Source organism: Arachis hypogaea, chromosome 13 (assembly GCF_003086295.3).
Source record: "Arachis hypogaea cultivar Tifrunner chromosome 13, arahy.Tifrunner.gnm2.J5K5, whole genome shotgun sequence".
Classification (NCBI taxonomy): Eukaryota; Viridiplantae; Streptophyta; class Magnoliopsida; order Fabales; family Fabaceae; genus Arachis; species Arachis hypogaea.
The window spans coordinates 3,418,292-3,430,173 of NC_092048.1; the positions used below are offsets into that span (position 1 = coordinate 3,418,292).

Consider the following 11,882-nt stretch of genomic DNA (forward strand, 5'->3'; position numbering starts at 1 on the left):
CTTGTGCTTTAGGAAAACTGTAGAATTAAAATTATTCTCAATAACTATTTTTTTAAAGAAAAATAAGTTCTGATAGTTTATGTTTATGTTTGGATTAAAAGGGATTATCAAATAATGTATCTAGCTGATCATATATTTTCGAAAAATACTTATATGGTAAAATTATTAAACCTCCAAACAAAAAGTTACCTATAAATATAAGTTGTTTTTAAAATAATATTTGTCAATAATATTCTGTAAGGCCATCGTGGGAATTCACCGAACATTTTTTTTCTGTATAATAATTAGCAGCGAGCTTATAATGTGTCCTTATTCTGATTGTTTTTATACTAGTAAGTAGGGGTGTTTAAAATTGATCCAGACCGAACTAAATTGATCAATCGAACCGAAAAATTAAAAACCGAACAAATTAAAAATCGAAAAAATAAAAAAAAGCATTTACTATTTTTATTGCAGTTCGATTCGATTTTCGGTTCTAACAATAAAAATCAAACCGAATCGAACCGATATTATACAAAACCCTAAGAACCAAACCCCCCAACCCCCAATTAACGTGACCTAACCTAACCCCCCACCCCCAAACGTAAACCTAGCCGCTCTCTACTCTCACTCTCTCAATTTCACTCTCTGCACTCACTCTAAGTCTCACTCGAAGAAACCCAAGGCCGGCGGCGAACCCATCTTCTTGCAGCACCTCCCCAGCCGGCGAACCCCTTCCTCCCACCACCTCATAGCGCCGTCGAAGCCTTTCTCCCAGCGCCACCGGACCTTTCTTCCCAGCCCCTCCTCGCGGACAGCACCATCCAGCCCCAGCCAGCACCACCCTCGCGGTCGTAGACACTACACCACCCAGCAGTCCAGCACCATCCAGCGGCACCCCAGCGCCACCAACAGGACCGATCTGGCCCGCCGCAGCACCGTTTGTGGCCACCCATAGCAGTACTGCTGCGTTTCTGGCCTGGCCACCCACAACACAGCAGCCACCGGTTGGCCTTCTTCCAGTGCTCTTCCTCTGTCCCATCCACTTGACTTCAGGTTTGATTTTCTCTCCTTCTATGTATCTGAATTCTGAAGCAATTAGACATATTGGGTTTATAATTATGAAATAGTTAGGGTTTGATTTTGTTAATTATAATTTCTATGATTCTGAGTTGCTGGATTTGTTTAGGGTTTTGTTAATTTCTTGTTAATAACTCTGATTCTGTGCTTCTGACTTGCTGGGTTCAAATTTGCTTTAGTTCAAGTTCTGTGATTCTGTGATTCTGATTATGTGATTATGTGATTCTGAATTGATTTTTAGTTTTCTGCACTTATTTTGCTTGTTTTGAAATTTTGTTAATAATACTAATGATTACTGTGCTTGTTTAATGATTTTGTTAATTTGAGTTGTTTGTTTTGAGTTGTTTTGTGATTTAATTTATTAATAATTCTGATTATGTGATTCTGAGCTGTTGGGTTTAATTTATTTTTGCTTTTTTTGAGTTGATTTTGTGATTTATTTGTATTCAATTTCTGTTCAATCTATTTGTTCATTGTTGTTCATTATTTGTTCATTGTTGCTGAATGCTAGTAATTTTTTATTTTGTTGTGTTTCTGCTTCTGTTTTTTAATTATTTGTTCATTGTTGTTGATTCCTAGTATTTGTTGTTCATTATCTGGTATTGGTCTTTGGCAGGATACAAGAAGAGAACTTGGAATCAATATAATTGATGAACAGAAGGTGCAATTGTCTAAGGTAATTGGTCTTTCTACACATGTCTTGGTTGCTGCTTTTAGTTTCAAGAGAACTAGGTGGGCACAATGTATTTATGTATTGCCTGCATTTTTTGTGAGAAAGTGCATTTCAATTGCAAGTTATGAAGTTCTTTGTACTATGAAAGATGTCTTAAACATTTTAAATATATTGATATAATGGTATTAAAAATAGAAAGGAAGAATTTTATTGTTTGTAATATACCTTTAGATGTGTTATTTTCTTGCATAATGCAATGACACTTCTGTTAGTCTTGTGTTATTTTGTGTCATTTAATAGAGTTAGTTCATTTGTTTTACTACATTTAGGAATTCCTTGACATGTTTGTGAAATTGTGATTCTGAGTTTCATTTATTTTAATTTCTTTTGTCGTTGAATTTCATTGAATCAAGATTTTTGTTAGTTATTGCGTATTTGTGTTAGATGATTTTAATGTTAAAATTTTGTGAAATAGTATGGCATGCTTTTCTTTGAGTTGATTGAAAAAACCGAACAAACCGAACCAAACCAAACCGATTTTAATTGGTTTGGTTTGGTTCGGATGGTCTTGAGAAAAAAAACCGAACCGCAGTTTAATTAAACTATTGGATCGGATGACTTTTCTCTAAAAAACCGAACCAAACCGCACCGCGAACACCCTTACTAGCAGCATTACAAGTTTGGTTTCAGGCATTCATGCATTGGTGATTTATTTGAGCATCATTTGTATAGATGTATTTGCATGTCACTCCTACAGATGTATTACAAAACTGCTTGGGATTTCTTTGCCTCAATTTAGTCATATGATTATATAACATGAACTTTTTCTCTTTCAGATCCCCAGAACCCGTTGTGGTTCAAAAGTCAATAAACAATGGAATGAAGCACATTACATCTTGAGATAAGAGTGACGGAAAAGTAACTAATAAGTAAGCATTTGTGTTCTGTTCGAAGTGCAATTTTTGTTATGAATTAAATATTATTTGTGTACGAACTAATACAAAGCAGATTTAAGTGCACAACAGGCGGAGAAGGAGAAGAGAGTAGAATCCGTGAAAGCGAGAGTGAGAAGGGTAATCGAGAGATAGTAGTTAGGTTCTCCCTCTCGTATATAACCAAAAAAAGTGCTCGACAAAGAAAAAAGAAGAATTGTCTTTTTTGGAACTTTATATTGTTCACAGCGTCTTTTCTGACGTTTATATTGTTCATAGCGTCTTTTCTGATTGTCTCCGTTATCATTTCCATTCATTTTACAATCACCACCACCACCACTAAAGTTGGCTTCTCAATACCTATCACTAGAATCTGTGATACATGCTTGAACAATCATTCGGTATTGGTATCACAATTCATGAACCACCCACCAAGGAGCCAGTAGCCATTACAATTGAAGTGACAAATAAAGAACATCTTGATGTCATTGCAAGATTCACCATAGGAGATGGTGTTGAACTTGCAGAAGTGGAAGTTGTGGTGGACACTGGAAGTGAGATTCTGTGAGTCTCAATAAATCCCCTCAAGGGCGCTTTAATGTGCAAAACTCAAGAAACTTTTTACTGCCATGAGCCTCGGTGTAACAGTCTAGGAATTCGCCGCAAATTTTGCACTCTTGCAAGCGCCTATTGCAGGACAAGGATATGAAGGAGGCTTAGTCACGGAAGATTTTCTTGTCGGCAACAAGATTCTGGTTAGAATACTAGGAGTACTCTCCTAGATCTAGGAGAAATCATCTTTGGTTGCAAGCGAGATCACACCAAAGGAATAATTGGGTTGAGTTGAGGTCCTCTCTCCTTAATCCAACAATTGGTACAGTGAAATTCTCACACTGCATTTCTCATGTAGGGAAAGAGTACCTTAAAATTTGGTTCACACGATCACAGAGGAGGGTTTCATCACACCTTTCTCTTTGGTATCTCAAGGCACCCGTCTTCCCTGGCTGAGGAATGCAATGTGAGAATTTCAGTATGCCTAGTTGTTGGATTAAGGAGAGGGAACCTCGACTCAACCCAATGATTCCTTTGGTCTGATCGTCGCCTAGCGAGATAGTTGCAACCAAAGGTGATTTCTCCTAGATCCAGGAAAGGACTTCGTAGTGTTCTGAGCAGAATCTTGTCGCGGACAAGAAAGCCTTCCGTATGTAAGCTTCCTCCATACTCTTCTCGAAACCTGCAATAGACGCTTGCCAGAGTGCATAATCTGCAATGAGTTCCTAGGCTGTTACACCGTGGGTCATAGCAGAAAAGACTGCTTGAGTTCTTGCACGTTAAGCGCCCTTGAGGGGATTTATTGAGATTCCACAGAATCTCATTTCCAGTGTCCACCACAAGTTCCACCTCTGCATGTTCATCACCATCTCCTATGATGAATCTTGCAATGACATCAACATCATTTGACGCTTCAGTTGTAGCAGCTGCTGACCGATTTATTGGTCTTGGCTGGTTCATGAATTGTGATACTAATGCCGAACGATTATTCGAGCACGTATCACATGTTCTTGTGATAGGCATTGAGAAGCCATCTTTGGTGGTGATGGTGATTGTAAAATGAATGGAAATGCTTCTTGGATGGAGAAGAATCCATTAATGGAAGAAGGTGGGAGGGAATGAGTGATTAGAGGTGAGGTGAGGTTATCTGTCACTCTCTGCGACTCTGGATTACCCTTCTTCTCTTGCTCTCACCAAAGTAACGTGCTCTTCTCCTCTCCTATACGATTGTTGTGTTACGTCTACTCTCTTCTCCTTCTCCGTCTGTTTTGTATTAGTTCGTTGTTGGCATCAGATTTTTGGGAATAGGCTTTCAGCTAAAGTGGGGAATCAATGACATACTTAAAATGCCAAAGGTAATTTTCTTTCTCCCCGTCTTTTTTAGGGCTTGAATTGGCTGTACATGCAAAAATTTCCTGCCATACCGCATCTTTAGTTTTTATCGAAGCTGTGATGCAATTTTTCTTCCATCATAATGAGTTACCAATGCATAAATTTTTGCTTTTTCGTTAATTACCATTTTCTTTTCATTTTCACTTGAACTAATTAGTATTAGTGAATTTGAATTCTTTTAATTTTCATTTCATGAGATGCAGAAAGCCTTTCCGCCACTGGAATTTCCTGAGCTTGGAAGTTGCAACCTTCTGCAGTCATTTTTGAACAATGAGCTTGGAATTAGCAGCAGAGAAAGGTTGCTATGGTATTTTATTTGTTCATTCAGTATTTTTGGCTCTTTTGGTCAAAACATAGACCATTTCCTTTTTGAATTGCAAAATACCAACTTCTACAAGATTATGTCAAGATGCTGCATTGTTTCAGGTGATAACTTTCTTCAAGGATTGCTCATCAATGGTTGGCTTACAAAATTAGCATTCCTCTGTGGCCATATAGAAAAACCAGTAGCCATTTGGTCCTTCAACACAAGTGGGTGAAAGTTTAGTCTCATGTTATGTTGTTACCAGCTTTAAGCATAGCAGTAAGATTGTCACTCATCTATTTTTGTTTGTTCGTTCAGTGTTATATTCATCAAATGAAGAGCTCCGAAACTCATCCTCTGTAAATACATGTTTGTTATGTTTCCTTTTGGTAATGATAGATGTTGGTAGTGGTAACAATTATGACCGAGCATGTTTTGATTAAATATATTTTCAATTGATACTTTAGTATTTAATATAGCATCATATTTTTAGGTTGATCAATTGCCTGTCAAAATTGGTTGGTTTCCTGAGTACTCAGATTTGAGAAGAGCTCTTGACACTTCTGGGTTTCTTTTTGAATTTTCATCCAGTGGTGAACCCAAAAATTTAGGTAACCATGTTGAGATATTTTCAGAATTTCAAGTGGAACAGCAAAGACATTGCTACATAAATTTATTGCCGTCCTTTTAAGAAAATCTACTTGTCTCCTAGATTCTGACACTGGAGAACCACCCCAAAATATTCGAGCCTGGCTCAAATTTGTCACTGCTTGTTGTCTAATGCGGTAAGCCACAACAGTGAATCTACTTAGACAATTATGTGAATTGGTTTTCTGTTACTTTATTACCTCTGGCACACTTAAAGAATTCCCGAATTAAGTGTTTACTAATGATTTTTGGGTCATCATAGTTTATTGACCATCACTAATGTCTATTGTACCATAGTGATTCGTGATTAAGTGTTTATTTGTAACTTGAGTATATTACATATTTAAGGCGTAAATCCTTGTTATTTTAGGCTTTTTCATTGATGTGTTTTTGAATGGCAGTGTGTGTTATGATTCATGATTCAAAAGTTAGACAAATGATTTTAGGACATGATTTATGATTTGACATCCTTGTTTAGTGGTGTGACAATGTTAACTTACGCCTTTTTATTCTCCCTGCAGGAGTAAACAACCAGCATTTTCTGTTGTAGAAGCTGAAGAACTCATTGAAAGCATTATACGTCTATTCCTAGATCGCCAGTTTCAAGGTTTATTAGTGCTTTTGAATGATTGCATGCAAGCCATTGTCAATTACTTCACAGACCAGGAATGGCATTCAAGTTGTGAGAACATAGCAAAATTCGTTGCTTCCAGGTTGTTATTACTTTTGGTGTCAGTAATAGTAATTCAGTGATGCTACAAACTTCTTTGGCACCACAAAACTTCCTTATATAGATAGATAACATCAACCTTGTGCTACTTCATGAATCAAAATACATAGTTATTCATCACTTGTTCAATATTTGAGAGAGGAATTAATACAGAGTAGCTCAGCTAGAAAGCCTTGGAGTTGTGGAGGCTTTGAAGGACCAAGGAGTGTGTAGGTGGAACTATGTTCTCATAAATGTTCAACAACATGTGAAGAGCCATGTTAGATTGTTTTCACAGTTTCCTTCTTCTTCCTCTGCTATGGGCTCCATTACAGTACTCAAGAGGTCCCAAAAAGCTAAGCAGTCAGAGGAATCATTAAGAGAAGTCATGTACTTATCTTGTTGGGGTCCTATGTAAATGTTAGTAATGAGATCCATTTAGGACAATAGAGAAACAAATTTTCATCTTTGATGCTACTAGCTAGGCCATGATTCCATGTAGTCTTGTATAGGTGGGGTCATATAAAGCAATTATTTCATCTTGTATACATAACATCATCGTATGGTACAAGATGAATACAAGAGTTGTTTGGTTATACAAGATGGTTATAATGATTCTTCTTCAATATAGAATGCTTACTTTTTTGTTAAGGTAGAAAACTCCTATTTTCATGATATGTTGTGGTGTTGGGAGAATTCCTTTTACTATTTTTAGTCTCTTAAAAATTCTATCTTTAAAAACATAACATCATAGGTTTGATTATGCATAGGTGGGATGATGTGAGGGATCATCATTCAAATTCAGTATTTATTAGTTGTTGCCATAAAATATCGTTCAAATAATACTTCATTAATTACTCTATTTCATAGTCTTGTTTTTCTACAAATAACTTTACTACCAGAATAAAAGGAGGATTTGTCTACGTGGAGAAAGTATAAAGTGGTTCTTTAAAAACCAGGGAAAATCTGCCATTTTTGTAGCTGCAATGATTTTTTACTATATTTTTTTATATTGCATGGATGATTTTTAAGTTAGTTAAATTATAATGAATAAATTAAAAAATGCCCCAATTATACTAGTAATTTTAAGACGTAGATTTAGTGAAAGAAAAATGTGGATTTTTGTGATAAATATGTATTTAGTAAAATTAATTTATTAAAAAACAATATATATATCAAAATCAGTTATCCTTTTATTTTTTATATTGATAAAAATAAAAGAAAATTGGTATTAATTTTGTTTGCTTTGCTTTGTTTTATTGGTACCAAAAACATATGTAATTAATTCAAATTTTTCAACAAAATTATTAACGAAAGTAAATATCAAATTTAAAACCCTTATATTACAAACTATGTAATTTATATATATTCAAACAGATTAGTAGATAAATTTTAGTAATTACATATATCATGAGTAATACAAATATATTAAAAATACAGTAATATTATTTAATTGCTCTAATTATTATTTGTATAATACTAATACTTAAGCAAATGAAAAAAAATAACATTGGATCAATCCAAATTGATTATATTTGTATTTCCTTTATTGAATAGTTATATGTTGACCATATTATAAAAATAAATTATCATGTAATTAATAATTTTTTGTACTTTTAAGAGTTTAAAAATAATAAATGGTTAATCAAACATTTAGTCATTTATAATATTGTAATTAACGATTTGAAATATATTGTTTTCCATTTATTTTTTTCATCAATGATACATGAATTAAGGATTAGTAATATTAATTTAGATATTATTATCCTTTTTTAACATAAATTAATTTTACATTTATAATTCAAAATATAAGTATTTTTTAAAGTTAATTTGTTGGTAAAATGGCGATAGAGAGATCAATTTCACCATTTCTGAAAAAATATTAAATAAATAAAATGATAAAAATTAAGAAAGGAAAAACCTGATTAAGCTTGTAATTATTTATTATTTTGGAGCAGCTGGTACGCCAAATCAGAGGAACAATGACAAGTCTTCAGTGTTGACGCGTGCACCAAACACACCCTCCCAAAGAAGTAAAATTTATTCAACAACTGCTCTTTCATCAGCTCACCAAACCTGAAAAATCCACTCTTCAGTTTCCATGTTTCTGCAATTCTGATTCTGGGTATGTCTTTTTCTCTAATTTCCCCTCTTTTTTGTTTTTTTTTTTGTTTTTTGTTTTTTTTTTTTATTTAATGAAGGAATCAATGAAACTGATCTGATTCATGTGGTGTTCTTGGCTGATTTTGAGGTTAAAGTTGTAGTCTTTCATGGAAATGAATTAAAGGGCATTCAATGAATTAATCAAACAAGGTTAAAAAATGGAAATTTTCTAATAAAATCACCTTTTTTTTTGGTTGCTTTTTCTTTTGATTTATTTGTTCATGTGAGTCTCTGATTGTGTGATTAGATCATATCATTCATGTGAAGGTAAATGGGGAATTGATGATGTTTCTATGAATGTCATCATCAGATTTGGTGAGGAAAAGGAAGTGAATTTGGATGGTATTGATGATAGAGGCATGATTATGAATTGAAGTGTGTTTTGGAGAAGAAATGAGTGTGAGCCATGCTTCGGTTCACCCAATTGATGAAGTTCCAACTACTGAAGGCGGCGGCGGTGATCAAAACAACAACAACAACAACAACAACAACAATAACAACATTAACCCTCCTCCAAGGGTGAGGATGAAGGATATTCAAGGCATGCCAGGCACATCCGGTGGCCTATGTCTGCGTGTCTCTCAGTTTATTTTCGCTGCGGCTGCGCTTGCCATCATGGCGTCTACTAGTGATTTCCCTTCTGTAACTGCCTTCTGGTAATCAATCAAATTTGGACTACTATTATGAATGTGATTTTTCCCCTTTATTCTTTTTAGTAAATGTTGTTTGTGATTGTGAATCTGTGACGGTTAAAAAGCCTATGTTGGAGTGAAAGGTTTGGTCAAATTATGAAGTTTTGGATCTTAGAGTATGTACAATTCAGTGACTTGTGTGATTGTGTCTATTGGATACTTGAAATGTCAGCTTTTTTTTGTCATTTTCTTTTGCAAAAACATTGGTTGGGTAGTTTTTTTTTTTTTTTTTTTTTTTTGTCAAAGCATCTGCTACATGTGTATGATAAATAATGCCATTAGTGGATCTAGATTGCATTATTTGATTCTGAGGGAGAATTTTGCAGCTTAAGCCTAATCAATTAGTGAGTCATTCTTCTTGTTCATTTGTATATATAGCTATATCAACAAGTGTGATAATGATGGAGGATGCATGGTTCATATGAAATCCTGCTTGCAATAAACACAAGCTTCCAATGAATTATGCTTGCGAAATTATCATACAATTGCAGTTTAGGGTTCCCCTATGCATGATGGATTCTGTTCATGTTGAAAATTTTATTCCATTACAGACAAATTAGATTCAGAGTTTTGCATTTCATAGAATGTAATCCGTTTGACTCTACTAAGATTTATTAAGTATTAACCTTTAGCATGTCGTGGGTTTGAAAACCGGTTATTTTGCTAAGATGGCTTGGTTAATTTGTTACAGATTCTACTTCTGTTGTGTATTAAGTTAGTGCACTCAACAAATAACAGAATTGTTGTCCATGCTTAATAAAATTCCATTGTTGTCCATTCTCTTTTGTTGTTCATGAAATGCTATCCAATTTAGTAATATCCCTTTTCTTCTCTTTGCATCAGTTACCTTGTTGCAGCTGCGGGCTTGCAGTGCTTGTGGAGCCTTTCATTGGCTATTATCGACCTATACGCCCTTTTAGTAAGGAGGTCTTTGCAGAACAACCGAGTTGTCAGTTTATTTACCATTGGTGATGGGGTAAGATCTCTATAGTAAATCGCTAGCCTCAATAATAATAATGTTAAAATTCTGTAGTGCAAAATAATTGTCACACCTTCCAAGCAATTTTTGGGTGCATTTGGTTTGCATTTTTATTTTCTGTTTTAAAAATTTTATGAAGGAATAAGAGAAAATAATAAAATTTTGTTTTCTGTTTTCATCTCCTATTTAATCCTAGAAACAGAAAACAGTGAAAATGAGAAAGCAAACCAATACCATTCACTTGAACTTTCTATTGATGTACACCACACTTCTTATCAATATGTTCAAAGAGAAATATTTTGTGTACTCATTTTATCGCATACAATTAGTCAACAACACAAACTCCTCCATCGTTAGATGAGATATTGGACTTATCTCAACGATAGAGAGGGGCGTGCGTGTTGGCTTGGTGCAAAAGGTAGAAGTACAAATATCACATGTCGTGTTCAAATAACGCTGGTCAACTTTCATTTATTTTAACTGCAATCACTGAGGAATTGTAACTGAAAAGCTCAGTCAACTACTATTGTCTTTAGTCTTTACTAAACATGATGTTAGACACATGGAGCATTTAGTTTTGGCTTATGCAATGTTTTTTTTTACCCCCTGCTGAAAAATGAAAATGCTGCAGTGCTGTTAATTTCACAGGACTTGTTTGTTGTTGTGTCTTTACATGCATGCAGGTCACATCAACACTTACATTTGCTGCGGCTTGCGCATCAGCGGGGATAACCGTGCTCATAGATAATGACCTTGGAAGCTGTGGACAAAACCACTGTGTTCAGTTCGAAACTGCTACCGGCATGGCCTTCATTTCTTGGTTTACAACAGTTCCTTCTTTCCTACTCAACTTCTGGTCCTTGGCATCCCGGTAAAATTACATAAGGCCGCGTTTGGTAACTGAGTAAGAAATAAATACAGCGATAGAGAGATGCACGATATTGTTTCGAGTTAGAGACAGATATACAAAGCTGTGTCTCTATATCTGTATTTCGTATTCTCCGAGCTACCAAACACGGTCTTAACAATGATACACACAGAAAAATACAGAAACTTTTGCAACTCGTAAAAATGAGTGTTGCCATCATGTGTTAACCTTACCCCAAATGTTTTTAAGATTGGTATTTTGTTAGTATGCAATGGTTGCATGTAAATCTCATTGACCAAACCAGAGGTTCAATGTTAACTTGTTCATAGGGTGGTTTCTTTTGTATTGAAATTTGTATCAATGCTTGGTTGGTTTAAATGATTAAAAATTTATCCTCTAAAGATGGTTTCAAGTTCAAATCTTGCAAAATAATGGGGCAAAGAAAATAATATCAAGAAATTTCTTGAGATAATTTTATGTTTGATGGGATTATATGGAATCTAACACTAACATGATTAGTGCTGTGAATAACGAATGATTAAGCACTCTTAATAACATTAATCATCTAGTAGTATTAGTGGCGTTTCTTGTAACCAACTCTGTTCTTATTTTAGCATAGTGCTTGTGCTTTAGGAGAACTATAGAATTAAAATTATTCTCAATAACTATTTAATTTTTTATGAAAAATAAGTTCTGATAGTTTATGTTTATGTTTGAATTAAAGGGGATTATCAAATATTGTATCTAGCTTATCATATATAATATATTTGAGAAAAATACTTTTTATATGGTAAACTTATTGCAAAGATAATCCAAATTTTTCTAACTCCCTAAACCTCCAAACAAAAAGTTACCTATAAATATAAGTTACTTTCAAAATAATATTTGTCAATAATATTCTGTCTCTAAAT

General features: G+C 34.4%; 2 protein-coding genes across 8 annotated transcripts; both read left to right on the forward strand.

Annotated features, from left to right (window-relative positions):
* The first annotated feature begins 539 nt into the window (after window positions 1–539).
* LOC112736501 (uncharacterized) lies at window positions 540–6,920 on the forward strand. 5 transcript variants are annotated; one of them, XM_025785993.3, is made up of 10 exons: window positions 540–1,035; window positions 1,676–1,735; window positions 2,569–2,661; window positions 4,812–4,915; window positions 5,035–5,139; window positions 5,231–5,301; window positions 5,406–5,523; window positions 5,625–5,697; window positions 6,082–6,273; window positions 6,444–6,920. In XM_025785993.3, the coding sequence occupies exons 4-10, from the start codon at window positions 4,879–4,881 to the stop codon at window positions 6,685–6,687; spliced, it is 840 nt and encodes a 279-aa protein (XP_025641778.1). In that variant the 5' UTR covers window positions 540–1,035; window positions 1,676–1,735; window positions 2,569–2,661; window positions 4,812–4,878; the 3' UTR covers window positions 6,688–6,920. The 5 variants fall into 5 exon arrangements, with proteins under 5 accessions (XP_025641778.1, XP_025641780.1, XP_025641781.1 ...); XM_025785995.3 differs by having other exon boundaries at window positions 4,812–4,906; XM_025785996.3 differs by lacking the exons at window positions 540–1,035; window positions 1,676–1,735; window positions 2,569–2,661 and adding an exon at window positions 3,504–4,571 and having other exon boundaries at window positions 4,812–4,906.
* A 1,219-nt stretch (window positions 6,921–8,139) lies between these two features.
* On the forward strand, window positions 8,140–11,372 carry LOC112736503 (CASP-like protein 5A2). 3 transcript variants are annotated; one of them, XM_025786001.3, is made up of 4 exons: window positions 8,140–8,394; window positions 8,743–9,088; window positions 9,968–10,100; window positions 10,787–11,372. In XM_025786001.3, the coding sequence occupies exons 2-4, from the start codon at window positions 8,826–8,828 to the stop codon at window positions 10,976–10,978; spliced, it is 588 nt and encodes a 195-aa protein (XP_025641786.1). In that variant the 5' UTR covers window positions 8,140–8,394; window positions 8,743–8,825; the 3' UTR covers window positions 10,979–11,372. The 3 variants fall into 3 exon arrangements, with proteins under 3 accessions (XP_025641786.1, XP_025641788.1, XP_025641787.1); XM_025786003.3 differs by having other exon boundaries at window positions 8,193–8,394; window positions 8,700–9,088; XM_025786002.3 differs by having other exon boundaries at window positions 8,214–8,394; window positions 8,680–9,088.
* The last annotated feature ends 510 nt before the right edge of the window (window positions 11,373–11,882 follow it).

What these genes read in the sequence shown, in the direction of transcription:
- LOC112736501 (XM_025785993.3), top strand. Translation starts at nt 4,879, where the DNA reads ATGAGCTTGGAATTAGCAGCAGAGAAAGGTTGCTATG. An exon ending in ACTGCTTGTTGTCTAATGCG is followed by an intron (nt 5,698 to 6,081) that starts GTAAGCCACAAC and finishes TTCTCCCTGCAG; the next exon opens with GAGTAAACAACCAGCATTTT. An exon ending in GCAAAATTCGTTGCTTCCAG is followed by an intron (nt 6,274 to 6,443) that starts GTTGTTATTACT and finishes GAATTAATACAG; the next exon opens with AGTAGCTCAGCTAGAAAGCC.
- LOC112736503 (XM_025786001.3), top strand. Translation starts at nt 8,826, where the DNA reads ATGAGTGTGAGCCATGCTTCGGTTCACCCAATTGATGAAGTTCCAACT. An exon ending in CCTTCTGTAACTGCCTTCTG is followed by an intron (nt 9,089 to 9,967) that starts GTAATCAATCAA and finishes TCTTTGCATCAG; the next exon opens with TTACCTTGTTGCAGCTGCGG. An exon ending in TATTTACCATTGGTGATGGG is followed by an intron (nt 10,101 to 10,786) that starts GTAAGATCTCTA and finishes ACATGCATGCAG; the next exon opens with GTCACATCAACACTTACATT.